The sequence below is a fragment of the Cydia fagiglandana genome, chromosome Z, assembly GCF_963556715.1.
Source record: "Cydia fagiglandana chromosome Z, ilCydFagi1.1, whole genome shotgun sequence".
Classification (NCBI taxonomy): domain Eukaryota; kingdom Metazoa; phylum Arthropoda; class Insecta; order Lepidoptera; family Tortricidae; genus Cydia; species Cydia fagiglandana.
Genome location: NC_085959.1, coordinates 16,403,763 through 16,417,948, shown reverse-complemented (window position 1 = coordinate 16,417,948; position 14,186 = coordinate 16,403,763). Strand labels below are relative to the sequence as shown.

Below are 14,186 nucleotides of genomic sequence, written 5' to 3'. Positions count from 1 at the left end.
GTTATGAACTGGTATTCCAGTTTCGTTTTCCGGCCCAACCCCTCCACGGTTTTTCCAATTTTCATCTTTATCACGCGGTTGGAGAAATCGTAGACGACGCCAGGATAGTCGTTCGCCGTCGTAGACATCAGCTGCATTGGGTCCTCTCGAGACATGTCGCCAACACCGTCAGACGTCAGGTTGAAATGCGTTCGCTGCTTGTGGTTCAACGCGCAGGAGTCTTGTGGCATTTGAAATACCACCTTGTTTCCCGGCGGACAGCAATCTGCACAATTTTGTGAGCGTGTCATAAGATCATCATAGAGCAACTGAAGTTACACTTAAATAAAGGATATTCATCATAAAGGTATTAAGTATTGGGTATCATTTAGAATCAATGTTTATGGCAATTAAATTTAATTAAACTTCACGGCTTAATAGGACTAGTAGCGCCTCGTGCTTTTTTACTCTTTCTTATTCTTCTCACACAACACTCGCAGTCCAGATCCGATTGCATTCTTATATCTTTCGTTTGCACTGGAGGATGCTGGTCGCCGCCTTTTGGCGTAACCAACTCCAGCTCTAATTTACATTTCCTATCTCCCTGGAATGCAGTTTTGGCCACTTTCAAAACGAACACATCTTTGTTTTGCATAATATCGCCTGTTCCAGCTCGTTGCAAGGGAGGAGGCGGCTGGGTGTGTTTCGATACCGTGGGGCAGCCCTCGGTGGTACAGGTGAACTGCGTTTCTGCGAGCTGAGCGCCCCTGCAACACACGTCTTCGGAGGGCATCGCTAAGCTTATTTGATTTTTTGCACACGGTGGTCCGCACGACGGATTGTTCTTGTCGTCCTTTCGTTGCGGTACAAACGGTCGCTGCATCGCGCAATGCGTCTGGCTAATCTTCTTGATGGTTGACGCATGCGCTGGTACTTTGATCTTAAGCTCGTTGCCGCATAAGTTGGTGCCTATCTCTTCATATAGAGTATTGCGACCTGGCCATATTAAGAAACTTGTTCTCATGTGTTCAATCCTCGCATACATAAAAACGTTACAAATAATTTTAAGTACCTATTGCAAATTGTTGGATTTATTATATATGAATGTATTTCGCTATGTTTATCATCGCACTGATCTATATTGTAGACCATATGCTGGCTCGTTCGATCTATGGTAGGTATAAGACAATGTTTTCTTGCTTAGTTCCCGATTTGCCGGATTCCTATTTCGCCGGATTTACTTTAGGAAACAAGAATTCGGCGAATCGGGAAATAACCGTTTTCTTTTACAATCTTAGGGCCGATACAGACGGACTGCAACACGACTCCAATTTGTATGGGAACTGCACACCGACTGCACGCCAACTGCAACGTCGGCGTGTAGACAGACCCCATACAGTTGCGGTCGGGTTGCATTCCGGCCCTTACTGTTTTGCTTGATCGAGTCGGCTGAGCTGGTCGGACCAGGTAGCCTGAAAGTAGCTAGTGCATGGTACCTGTTACATACGTTGGTAGTAAAGAAGATTTCTTTCAATTTAATTCATTTACATAAATGCATATTGTACTAAATTACTCTGACAAAAGAATAGCAAAGTACTCGCTCACCTTTTGGTACATGCAAACAGTATTGCTGTGTATTTCTGCAGGCCATCTGCTGCTTAGGGGCTGGCTTTGGACCAGTGCAGTAGCATGGATCGTCGGGGTCTTCGCATGGCATGCTATAATAGGGATCCCGAGCTGCAAAAATGCAATATATTTAAAGGCTTGCTACACGGTCGCCGACAAGTCTTCTAACCGTCTGACCTTGGTCTGTCCTTGGTCAGTTTTGGTCAAATTTTGTTGGTAACAACTGTCTACACGGTCCGGGACCGGCCAAGGCCACGCGGTCTGGGGGCTTGTCGGCGACCGTGTAGCAAGCCTTTTAGGTAGTCTTTGCTATCGTGTCTCCAACGGGTTTTAGCGAAAGATCGATACTATAGAACCGAAATGACACAATAGTTATTTGTTTTATTTATAACGGGGAGGCAAAGTTGTTGTTTAACCGCTCGTGCTAATATTGATTCCCGAGCAAGCGAAAGATTCCAAAATGGAACCACGAACGTAGCGAGCGGTTCGAAAATGGGAATCTTGAGCGTTACGAGGGTTACAAAGAACGAGAGTTAAAAAAAATTTGCCCCCGAGTGAAACACAACATTTTTCACCACACCAACCCGAAGCAAATATTAAATGTAAAATATCAAACAAAATCTAACCACATCAAATCCAAATGAATGTTATTAAATATTTATCATCCAAAATCATCATTTAACCCTTTAACCGCCAGAGTCTGATATATAAGACATTACATTATCCAGCTCATTTCGCCAAAGTCTGATGATAAATAAGACAAAGATCTGATTTGGTTTTTACAGCACATTTATAACTCCCGTAACTACTATGCCAACCTTACTCCGCGTGGTACAATTACTGTCGGTGGCGAGTTGGCGACACGAGCACGCTCGATCAAAAATTGCTGGCGGTTAAAAGTCAATTCTACCAGCCAACATAAGAAAACAACACAAAATTTGCATTTGATTACTTTGCTCCCATGTGAATAAAATGCAACTTTGCTATCAGTTTTTGAAGTGCAGTTTTTAAGCCGAGCTGGTGTGGTGAAAAAATATTTGAAATTGCATGGTTAGTAGTTCTTTTTGTCTTCATCAGTAGCTCAAAAGAAAACTTTAACCCCATACTAACTTTCATCCCCTTTTTAACCCCCTTAGGGGTTGAATTACTCAAAATCGCTTCTTATCTCCTGTACACTTTATAAATGCAATCTGGTGTGCAAATTTCAACTTTCTGGCTTTTGTAGTTTCGGCTCTGCGTTGATGAATCAGTCAGTCAGTCAGTCAGGACACTTGCATTTATATATATAGATGTTGAATAACTTTATAAAATGACTGATGTTGTTTGAATGAAAACAGGCCAAGTCAAATCTAACCTACTTACTTTAAGATCTCACATTTTTTTTAATAACAGCAATTGTTATAAGTATCATAATTTAACGTTATTTTGTTCCTATAAATACATATTTGGATTTTCCATAGAACTTTGGCACTCATTTACATTTCCATTCTTTTTCCGGCGAAGCCCACAGCCAAGCATAATTTTTGTTTTTAACAAGCTTTTATTAGGTCGACTTGTATGTAACTAACTATGTAATGGAATCTAAGGTAACTAATTTAACCATCTTCCAAGGATCGTAGCGTCATGAAAATTGGCAGCTGTATGTAGTTTTGATGACAATACAATAATATGGTACTGTCGAACTGATCTGATGATGGAGACAGGAGGTGGCCATGAACTCTCGACCTGTATGTAACTAACTATGTAATGGAATCTAAGGTAACTAATTTAACCATCTTCCAAGGATCGTAGCGTCATGAAAATTGGCAGCTGTATGTAGTTCTGGTGACAATACAATAATATGGTACTGTGTACTGTCGCACTGATCTGATGATGCGAGACAGGAGGTGGCCATAGGAACTCTGTGATGAAACAACGTAACCTAAGTGTGTTAGGGGTTTTTAGAATTGTCTCGATGAGCATTAGTTGTCTGTCGTAAGAAAAGTACATTCAGCGATAAAAGCTTGTACCAAAAATGAAATTTTTGCCAAATACTTATTTACATTTATGTTTTTGGTGGGATACATATACATGGTTATCCATTTGTGTCATTCAAACGCTTTTTTAACGCGCGTTGAAAAAGCTGCCGTGCGAATGGGGCCTTAGTCTCCTCGTAACCCACCCAAACTATCGGACCATTTTGGAAATTATAATTATGTTAGAAGTAGCATTCAATTTCTAAAATGTTTATATGAGTATATATAGGTTCATAGTAGGTTTTGCACTGGCTTTTTATATCTGTGAAAAAGGTAAAAGGCGTCTAGTTATGTTTGTAGGTAGGTTACTTTATACATCTAGTTTTCGTAATTTAATATATTGACGTGTAAACTTTACTTTATGTTTATAAATAAAAAATCTGAATCTGAACATGTCTGATAGAAAAGTACGAACCTAAGTCGGATAGGTCAAACAATTATTTCAAAACTAAAACATTTTTTCTTTTCGTTCCTGCTAGAAGTTTGTTAATCGGTAATCGACTGATCCTAACCCTTCCAGAGCACGTGAGTTCATCAACCGCCGAACATTATTGATCTGTGCTCAAAGTTATTGAATTAGGAAGTGTGATAAGGGAAAAGTGTGGACTGAACGAAGATGTAGTGACAAAAATTGAGAGAGGTATGCTGAGATGGTCTGGACAAGTGGAAAGAATGAGTAAAAGAAGGCTAACGAAGAGAGTGTATAAGGGAGAAGTAGAAGTGGGAGTTGGAAGGGGTAGGCCTCGGATTCTCTGATCAGATAGGGGAAATCCTGAAGAAATGCCAGGTCAAAAGCACGCAAAACCGGCGAGCCTATGTGAGGAATGTTATGAAAATGAAGGATGCGAAAGAGGTATGTCAGGATCGTACCAAGTAGAAATCCGTGGTCTTTGCCTACCCCTCCGGGAAAGAGGCGTGATTATATGTTTGTGTGTAATTTAGGTGCATCATAGTTGCTGTGAAAGCTAAGTAATATATTTTTAATATCACATTTTCCATATTGAGTATTAGGTATTGTACAGGACTGTAGAAAATACAATACCTGGGTCACAGACGCCACCTCGCACGCCCGCCACCGACGCACCGCCGCGTGAGCTACCAGCCACAGATCCCCCGCTAGCGGCGCGCGCAGCTCCGCAGGCGCAGGGGTCGCCTGGGCTGTGTGATTTTCTTGGAGGGTTACACGAACGGTCTTCAATTCCAGGACTTGCCATTCCACTGCCTAACCCAGGAGGACCTCCGCTGCCTCGAAATTTTGTTACAATTAATTTACCAAAACATGAAATACGCAAAAACATCAAAATTTCTCCAGTTTCGACACCATCCGATCCTTTTATATGGAATGAATCTTTCAAAGCTTGATAGCTGACGTTGTTAGGGTCTGCCAAGAAGGTCTTACGGGCCAGCACGAATTCCTTGGTCATGTCAATCGTTGCTTCTCCTAGGTTTATCTTCGTTGGTAAACAACCACAGGGAAGTTCTTTGTAGACAGATACTTTTATTTCGAACTTGTTCATTGCGCTGGAGATATCGGATTGCTTAAGTGAAAAGAGGCAGGATTTCCCGCTATTAAATGACTTCATGTACGGAGTGTCGTTGAAACCGGAACTGGCACCGGCATCATCGTCACAAAGTTCGAGGGGGTCACACGTGAGGCATTTAACGCTGACACAAGTCCTAAAGGCCTTATCGGAAAAACAAGGAGTCTTTGAGTAAATAATTTTATCAACTAGCACTTCCAGGAGGAAGAGGCCATCATCCTGGTTCGCCATCGCAATCGGGTGTTTTCAAAACAGTTTTTTTTTATTTTTTACAACATTGGTTTAATTTCGATTATGGTTTAAGACGGATTAATTTTGACGAGTGAAATAAAAGAAATCCGCGAGGATGACTGATGTCACCTTCTTTTTATACCTACTGTGGAGTTTGTAAACCTCGTTGCATGGATTGGTGGACAAAGGTCTGGTATTTAATCTGAGCAAGGTAGACAAACTTGTAGATTATGTAGACCAAATGTAGACCAAGTAGACTGTCAGTAAAACCTGGTAAAACAAAAAGTCGCGATCAGACATGCAGGACTCGCTGAGAGCTGAACCATAGCTGAACCGATTATTCACCGAACATCAAGTAGGTACCATGGACCTAGAATACTAACCTATATCTCTATGGTAGGTACTTAAAATCAACTTAAAATGGAACTTCACACATGGTTTTATAGTTGGTTGCGTCCCTTTTGTATGTCAAATACAGCTGTGAAGTGCTAGCATAGGATTTATTGGGTGCCACTTTTCCAATAAATAAATATAAAAGCAAAGAGAATTTGAAATAAAGAGTTAAATCATGGTAAATTATGTAGGTACCGTAGGTACAATACATTTACTGCCATCTTTCGACAGACGATTAAAGCTGTTAGAACGCCATTTGACTTTGATCATTTCATTATTCTTTCACTGGTTAATATTAACGCCATCTACTCGAGAGTAGGCTGAAGATTATGGCGCCATCGCTCCCAAAGTTTGCACCATACCTTTGGCCTATAGTCGAGTAGATGCGTTAATATTAATATTTAACAAGTCAACAGATATCAGTGAAAGAATAAGGATCAAAGTCAAATAGCATTCTGTTATAATGCCATTTGACAGTTTTATAATAAAAAAAAAAAGTCGAAAAATTGCAGTAAATTTACAGTAGCTACATAATTTACTTTGACAATCCGTCTCTGTACACACCATTCTCTTTGATAATTTATCGGATCACCTGAGCCTGACCCGGTGACAGGTGCGGCGGTCGACATCACCATCACTGTTACCGACGTTACAGATATGGTAACCGCTTTACCATCGAAGGGGCGGTGTCCTTGTTTTTCCACCAACATAATAATATAATTAAAAAAAACTCCATTAAAATTCCCATTGAAAATACTCAAGTGCTACCTGCTCCCTTATTAGTTACGTATTTGAGAAATTCCCTCGATAACTAAAATAAAACGAATTAGTTCTAGTATTCAGTATGTATTTATTGGTCCACGAATTAAGAGCCAACAGGAGTGGTCATTTCTCGATACAAACTTACTCGACTGTTTCCTCCATAGGTTTTGATGCTAGAGCAATGATTTTTTCAACACAGATTAATATTATCAATATCTGTGTCGGACTGTTTTGCTTTTTTTGATATTTTTGTTTTTTAAGGCGATAGAGCCCTTCAAAAATGGCCAAAATGACCTAATTGACTATGCCACAATAAGAGGCGTAGTATTCAAAACTGATATCAATTAGCCAAAAAAACAAAACGGTCCGACATAGATAATTTCATAATCATTTAGATTTTAGAACCAAGTTTGGTTACGATTGGTTAAGTTTTGGAGAAGGAAACAGTCGAGTACGAAACCTCGATTTTTGAGATTTTTCGCGGGGTTTTTCGCCTTGTCCTTATCGCACTAGTTTTAGGAGCCGCTCCGTTAGCGATACGGGTATATTTACCTAAAATATTTAAAACTCAGCTCCTGTTTCGTCTTAAAGGGATAACTTACACAGCAATACATGTATGTATCTATGCATATAGGTACCTATATGTTGTCATGCATAGGTAAATACACACCAAAGTTATTTAGAAAATTTCCGGATAATAACTGGATATTTGACAGAAGGATAATTCTTATAGTACCAATTGCAGGCTTCGTTCTGGAATGGACGACCAACCCTGCACATAAAAAATATCAATGAGCCTCGTGAAAATATATGAATAGCCGCGTCAGCCATCGCAGGTAGATAAACCTAGGTATAGCTGGTCAAGCAGATCTTGTGAGTAAAAAATGTAATGTAAAATGTAGGCGCGAAGGGATATCGTTCCATATAAAATTTGAATTTTGCGCCTTTTTTTACTGACAAGGTTTGCTTGACCAGCTTTAGAGTAAGAGAGGTTAAAGACTAGCAAGAACCTGCATACAATTTACTTACGTTACATGGGCTACAAGCCGACATTTCAAAAGTTTGATCAGATACCGTGTGTAAGTTCTGGCTAGTCTCAACTCTCAACCTCGCTTTAGATATGTTTCGTTTCGGCTTTAAAACGGGAATGTGAATAAGGATAAAGTGAAAAATGTAATGAATTTGGCTCATCATTATTCATCAACATCAAATGCTCCTTGCCAACAATTATATGCCATACTCATCCATGGATTTCCGGATTTCTTCGGGGGTCAACGTAGCTGAGAGATCAGGGTAGTTTCGCCACCTTTTCTGCCCAGGGTCCTTAGCCCACGCGAGTTGAAAGGGGGTCAAACCAGGGTCATTCTTGTTGCTGCAGTCTCGACAGTAGGCCTTGAGAGGAACCTGTAGTGTTATTTTGTCATTTCTATGAAGGTGTGGACGGACATTTCATTTACGGAACTTGATAAGTTCCGTAAATGAAATATAGCCGGCGCATAGACTGGAACTTTCGGTAGAAAAATCCGCTGCTACAGCGCTAAGCTACCGATGGTTAGAAAATTAAATATCTTAGATTTTTCTACCTCTAATTTACCTTTTTTACATCTGGGGATTGTTTTAAACTATCACAGCCATGGGTGCGGCGGTACTTGACGCAGTCCAAATCGTACTGGTACGAACGCGGGAACACGTGCTGTTGAACTGTCGTATAAAACATCATGTGTCAATACTTCAATCCCTCTTAAATTGTAGAAGGTTATCCCAATATGGGACCGGCGAGAAATTCAGCGGGACACATCTTAAATTTCAAAACTTTACATCTTATAAATTACCATGCATTAAATTAAAAAAAAAAACAATTTCAATGACTATACAATTCATGAAATAACATACAGTAAGTACTTTCCATTAAATAAATTTGGTGCACTAGATTGACATCTCTATCCATGATACTCGTCTAATCGCTTATTTTGTAGGTAGTAGGTACGCGACCTTTGTGGGCATGTAAGTAATGATTTTATCATAAGTACTTTACTTATCCAAAAAAAGGAGTAACTTTTCATGAGCCCTTAACTTTAGTCACAGAATAAATAATAGTACTAGGTACAGAAGACTCACTCTCTAACTAAAGGCGTCTGTTACGATCAGGACATATCTGTCCTGACCGTAACAGACGCCGCTAGGTGGCGACAGCGCCACGCGAGGCTTATGGCTAACCACCAAAATTGGCGTGGAACGGATGTAATTTTAGCTACCTGTAGCAAAGCGACGAAATCTCGGAGTGAGCCACGCCTGCTTTAATGCATATCTACAGGAAAGACGCGAACACAGTTCACGGAGTCTTTATGGAGGCTCGAATCCTTTTGAGGTGGTCTTAAAAAAGACTCAACAAAGGACTCGACTCGGGAGTACTCGGGACTTTAAATCCTCAGAAGTTTTTTAAGCGCAGTCTCGTAAAAACGAGCTGCGTTCTTCAAATTCAGACTCAAAGGACTCGAGTAACTCGAGTCGAGTTCCTACCAACACTATCGCCCAAAGACATTAAATATGTGTTCAATAACTGACTTGTGAATCTTACCTGGTTTGACTATTTCTGTAGTCATGCCGTAGTCGTAGTAGGCATCGTGGAGAGTGTAGGCGTTGGTGCCCGGCTTGTCCACCCAAAAAGCTTTGTCCTTCAGCACCATTCGATCGTTCACGGAATCTGGCAGCTCCTTAATCAATGGTCTAAAGAACATTTATTTAAGACATAATGAATAAAATAATTTTCGGTACAATATTTTCACATGAATACCTAAATAGTTCTGGTGAGAGTGTAGGGGGAGCCAGCGTGAACATGAAACAAATATTTAGTAGCTAGGTACCTACAAATAAAAGACAAGGTTACTTAATAGGGTTGATGACTCATGTTGATTTGCATATCATGCCTGGTACCTGGGCCCTGGGGTATTGTAGGCCTAGCACCGAACCGAAGCACGCGTCTTCATGAATGTATTTATTCTCTAGAGAATAAATACATGAAGAAGCACGCGTCTTCATGAATGTATTTATTCTCTAGAGAATAAATACATTCATGAAGACGCGTGCTTCGGTTCGTATTGCTATGGTATTAAAGATCAGTTTTGACAAATTTGCGCGACATCGTAACCTTACTATCTATGTACTCGTACCTATAGCAGGGATGTTTCGGATGCAGATTTTTTGACATCCGCGGATGCGGATATTTATGTAAAGGCTCACATCCGCGGATGCGGATATTTATGTAAAGGCTCACATCCGCGGATGCGGATATTTATGTAAAGGCTCACATCCGCGGATGCGGATGTCAAGATGAGGTTCTTAAAAAACGTCAAATATTACATTTTTAGTAATTTATTTTAATTAAAAATAAGTGTTCCGTGAGCAAAGTTTTGTATGGAACACTAAAAACGATACGTTTAGTTTTTGAGTAATAATGTAGGTGCGTTGTATTTATTAAACAATAACTTGGCTGACTTTTCTGGATCTATATTATTTCGTTATAAGTAATGACGAAATTACCCAGCAGTCAGCACATACCTACGCCGCCGCTAGGAAGTTCCTATACTGACTTGTTCGACATCCGCATCCGCATTAGGCTCCGCATTGATTTTATGCGGATGCGGATATTGAATATAATGCGGAAGTTCCGCGGTTGCGGGTACAGATACTCGCAACATCCCTGATTTATAGTAAGAATCGAGTTTCGCGCGCTGATTAAGAAAATACGAAGGTCAAGCTTTTAATGTCATACAATCTGACTTCTGTAACTATTGAAGCTGGTTGAGACTAAAAGGAGTATTCCATGGGCTGTCCCGTTCAAACGCATTTTATTTCCTGTGTTGCGACTTTTTTCTTGGCATTTAAAGCAGGCGACAATTTTTCTGTGCATATTTTTGACCATTTGTCATAGAAAAGGAAACTCTTGTACCTGCAAATCTTCAGAAAATTCGCGTTTGTACGGGACAAACGGTAGACAATTTCATGGAATGCTCCAAAAACAAATAATTTGCGAGACCGAAGTGATCCCATTGTGTTCCGTGAACAAAGTTTTGTACGGAAAACTAATGACAAATAAATACCTCGGCGGACAAAGTGTTAGCTCCCTAGTGAGCGGCTGCAAGAACTTGCCGATAGTCCGCTGCGTCAGACGCGGCGGCCGGCCCGGCGTCAGGCTTTCATCGGTGAGAACCCCTTTTGGCATGCGGTCATCGAGAAGGTAGCTGAAATACAATTAAGTACATAGCCATGCAATCTCTGCGATTTAACTTGTCTTGACATAAAATACCTAGATGATGCACTTGACAACTTCTCCAATCTATCCATACAAACGTAGTCCCATTTAGTCCCCATTTTATAGGTTTTAATATTAGGTATTTACCTACTTTAAAAAATAATTCTTCACTCTCATCAAGGCTCTATGTTATTCAAAAAACTGATGTGAAAGTAGCATTTTGTCCACAAGAGTGGCAAAGTAAACTAAATGCAAATTTTGGGTTTGTAACTCATGTTGGCTGATGACTTCAATTGTCTTTTAAGTATAGTAAGTCTTGACGCCGCCGGTCTTATGAGTGGTGTTACGATCAGGACATATCTGTCCTGACCGTAACCGACGCCGCTAGGTGGAGACAGCGCTACGCGCGGCTTATGGCTAACCACCAAAATTGGCGTGGAACGGACGTAATTTTAGCTAGGTACCGGTCCTGTAGCAAAGCGACGAAATCTCGGAGTGAGCCACGCCTGCTTTAATGCATATCTACAGGAAAGACGCGAACACAGTTCACGGAGTCTTTATGGAGGCTCAGAATATTTGATTAGTAGAAGATACTTATTTTCTCAGTTGCCAAAAATATTCAATAATTGATGTGAAACGGAAAACTGCTGTTAGGGTGTAGCACCCGTTGATCGTATATGTAGTATACGTTGATGGTATTCCATCGATCGTTCAATTTCTTTGTAAAATGTTTGCGCCTCACTCTCTCATTAAGCAAAATGTGAGACAAAATACACATTGGACAAAGAAATTGGGCAGGTGGAATACCACCCTAATAACGGCTATAGTATGTGGGTAGGTAAAGGAAGTTTATGGGTAAAGGTATATGCTAAAGCCATTGTTTTTCAAACTTTTTCATGACGCCATCCTCTTAGTACGAACGAAATGTTTCACTGATACATATATTGTTTTTAGGCTGGCAGAGGCTTCGACCCACAGTTTGAAAAACACTGTGCTAAGCTAAGTGTTTGTACTTGTTAGGGTCATATCCGGCAAACATAGGCACATTACTAGGAGGTTCAGAAGGGTGACCCTTTTTTGGTTCCATGTTTTTATTTACAAGTCTTAACTTATAAATTTGTTTATATCACACACTTTTAATATTTCACTATAGATTTAGCATTAGTATTTTTGAATATAATAAATTGACAAGACACGGTGACGTACAACGTAACACGTTCGCGACGGGTTAGTGACGTCATGTGTCATAGGCCAAATTTCCATAGGCCAAAGGAAACAAAAAACTACCCGCTCCACACTTGGGCGCGAATCTAGGCGCGAAGCCCAGTCAGACCAAGAAAAGTCTACAGCGGATTTGATAGCCCACGCAGTGTAAATCTTATTTCTTCTTCCTCGCGTTATCCCGGCATTTTTGCCCATGGGAGCCTGGGGTCCGCTTGACAACTAATCCCATGATTTGACGTAGGTACGTAGGTTTTACGAAAGCGACTGGTGTGATCCTCCCCAGCCGGACCACCTCGTCTGATTGCGCTCAGTTTTTAATGGCGAAATGTACCTCTAATGTACTTCACGTACCTCGTCGGAAATTGAACGTACCTCTGTAGTTTGGCAGATATATGCGTTTAAAAGGGGTCCGGCTGGGGAGTAAAATCTGCAGCCGGACCACGCCTGGATCCGATCATATCTGTTATTTTGAGATATAATTTAAATATCAGATGAATGTACCAGTTACGTACCTCCGAAGAAATCGTTTTTTTATTTAAAAAATGGTCTCATAAATGAATTTTCATACATTTCATTTTTTGAGTATACGCTTAAGCGCCTGTCAAAAAATAATAGCAACATAGTAGAAAACAAATGTATTCAATTCGGGCAAGTCGTCTAACGCGTCAACTAGATACAAATGTGGGTGGTTATAGGGAGTGTTTTAAACCGACACGAGTTGCGAATTACCTTTTCGCACGTTATTGTACAACGTTTTACAGTACACAGTTGAAATTCGCAGAGATGTTGCCGCTATAACAACAAATACTAAAAAATAATAAAATAAATATTAACGTGGGGCTCCCATGCAACAAACGTGATTTACTTTGCCTCTTTGTGCGTAGTTTATAAATAAATATTAAGTATACGGACATTCTTATAGTAGACCGGCCAGCGAAAGAAAAGTGTTCTAGAAATCGATTTCCGCTCATGTCGTCCGGGATATGGGTGAATATGGTATCAATGCATTCAGTGTAATGCCTTGAACCCAATTATATGTATGAGATGACAAGCGCGAAATTGGTGGGGATAATTGCTGTGACGTCATAAAGTCGGCAGTACAAATATATAACGTACTGTAACATTTTCAATACTTGGTCTAACAAATTATTAGAAAACGTTCAAAAATTTCACAAACCACAGTTGACTTCGAACTGCTATAAATTGAAAATGGCTGAATGGATTAGTCCAAAATACATACCAAATGACTGTGAATATCCTTTACATAATGTTAAAAAATGATTAACCAGATATATCAAAAAATAAGAAAAGTATATCAAGTTGGAAAAAAAGTGTAGGTCTCACAGTGTTTTATAGAAGCCAAAAAAGTGACATCCTCATTTTATTGCAAATTACTGAAGTTTAGATCATTACAAATGCGAGACTAAAATTCCCGCGTGTCCAATTTGCGTAGTTTTTGCGTAATAATTTTTTGAAAATCGTGTTTTAGGCACCCGGATATAACGAAAAACTTAAAAAAAATTGCAAATCGTTTTATGAACTTTCCGTTGTTTAGTATTATTGGATAAACCGTTTGAAGACGCAAATTTAGAGGCAATTGTGACATCTCTAGGTATATTGGTTACAAAGATATTAATGAATTTATTGTTTTTGGTTTTTATTTTTTTTCTTCCATGTTCTGCCGTAGTAGGAGCCCATATTTGTATGACAGCTTCATTTATACGTCTTCTATCTACACTATTTTTTACAAGACCTAATTCCGTGGAAGATTGAATTTAAAGCCAATTAAAATTTTCGGTCAGGGCTGCCACTACCAATATCCGGGTTCAGCCGGATATAATATTAACGCTGTATACACAGTATAGCACTTTTATGGGTGGTAAAAACAAACTTTAATATGTTAATAAAAACCTACACATATGAAATAATAAGTTTTTTTAAGATTTAGTAATTTATTAGCTATAGATAACTTACAAATTCTTCCTCTTTATAATTAGGGTAGATAATATTTACATTTTGGTCGTTAGCTGTATGACAGTCAACTACAAAGAGACGTATACACTTTTGGACCTCATTACCATGCAGTAAGGTGAAACACTGCTGTATATATCTGTTTTTAGTCGGGTCATCATTTTCTACTTCGAGGCTCTCTGCCCCATCTTG

The 14,186-nt window shown here is 39.7% G+C and overlaps 2 protein-coding genes across 2 annotated transcripts; both read right to left on the bottom strand.

Moving 5' to 3' along the window:
• Window positions 1–400: 400 nt before the first annotated feature.
• On the bottom strand, window positions 401–5,492 carry LOC134679366 (uncharacterized). The gene is made up of 3 exons (XM_063538267.1): window positions 4,663–5,492; window positions 1,585–1,716; window positions 401–975 (listed from the first exon to the last, which is right to left on the bottom strand). The coding sequence occupies exons 1-3, from the start codon at window positions 5,390–5,392 to the stop codon at window positions 407–409; spliced, it is 1,431 nt and encodes a 476-aa protein (XP_063394337.1). The 5' UTR covers window positions 5,393–5,492; the 3' UTR covers window positions 401–406.
• Window positions 5,493–7,215: 1,723 nt separating this feature from the next.
• Window positions 7,216–12,009, bottom strand: LOC134678609 (uncharacterized). The gene is made up of 6 exons (XM_063537238.1): window positions 11,813–12,009; window positions 10,648–10,788; window positions 9,126–9,274; window positions 8,142–8,248; window positions 7,788–7,951; window positions 7,216–7,319 (listed from the first exon to the last, which is right to left on the bottom strand). Exons 1-6 carry the CDS (start codon window positions 11,884–11,886, stop codon window positions 7,223–7,225), a joined length of 732 nt encoding a protein of 243 aa, XP_063393308.1. The 5' UTR covers window positions 11,887–12,009; the 3' UTR covers window positions 7,216–7,222.
• Window positions 12,010–14,186: the final 2,177 nt, after the last annotated feature.

What these genes read in the sequence shown, in the direction of transcription:
- LOC134679366 (XM_063538267.1), bottom strand. Translation starts at nt 5,392, where the DNA reads ATGGCGAACCAGGATGATGGCCTCTTCCTCCTGGAAGTGCTAGTTGAT. An exon ending in AGGTGGCGTCTGTGACCCAG is followed by an intron (nt 1,717 to 4,662) that starts GTATTGTATTTT and finishes GCATTTTTGCAG; the next exon opens with CTCGGGATCCCTATTATAGC. An exon ending in CTGTTTGCATGTACCAAAAG is followed by an intron (nt 976 to 1,584) that starts GTGAGCGAGTAC and finishes TAATATGGCCAG; the next exon opens with GTCGCAATACTCTATATGAA.
- LOC134678609 (XM_063537238.1), bottom strand. Translation starts at nt 11,886, where the DNA reads ATGGAACCAAAAAAGGGTCACCCTTCTGAACCTCCTAGTAATGTGCCT. An exon ending in AATCCCCAGATGTAAAAAAG is followed by an intron (nt 7,952 to 8,141) that starts GTAAATTAGAGG and finishes ATAACACTACAG; the next exon opens with GTTCCTCTCAAGGCCTACTG. An exon ending in ATCCGGAAATCCATGGATGA is followed by an intron (nt 7,320 to 7,787) that starts GTATGGCATATA and finishes TTTTATGTGCAG; the next exon opens with GGTTGGTCGTCCATTCCAGA.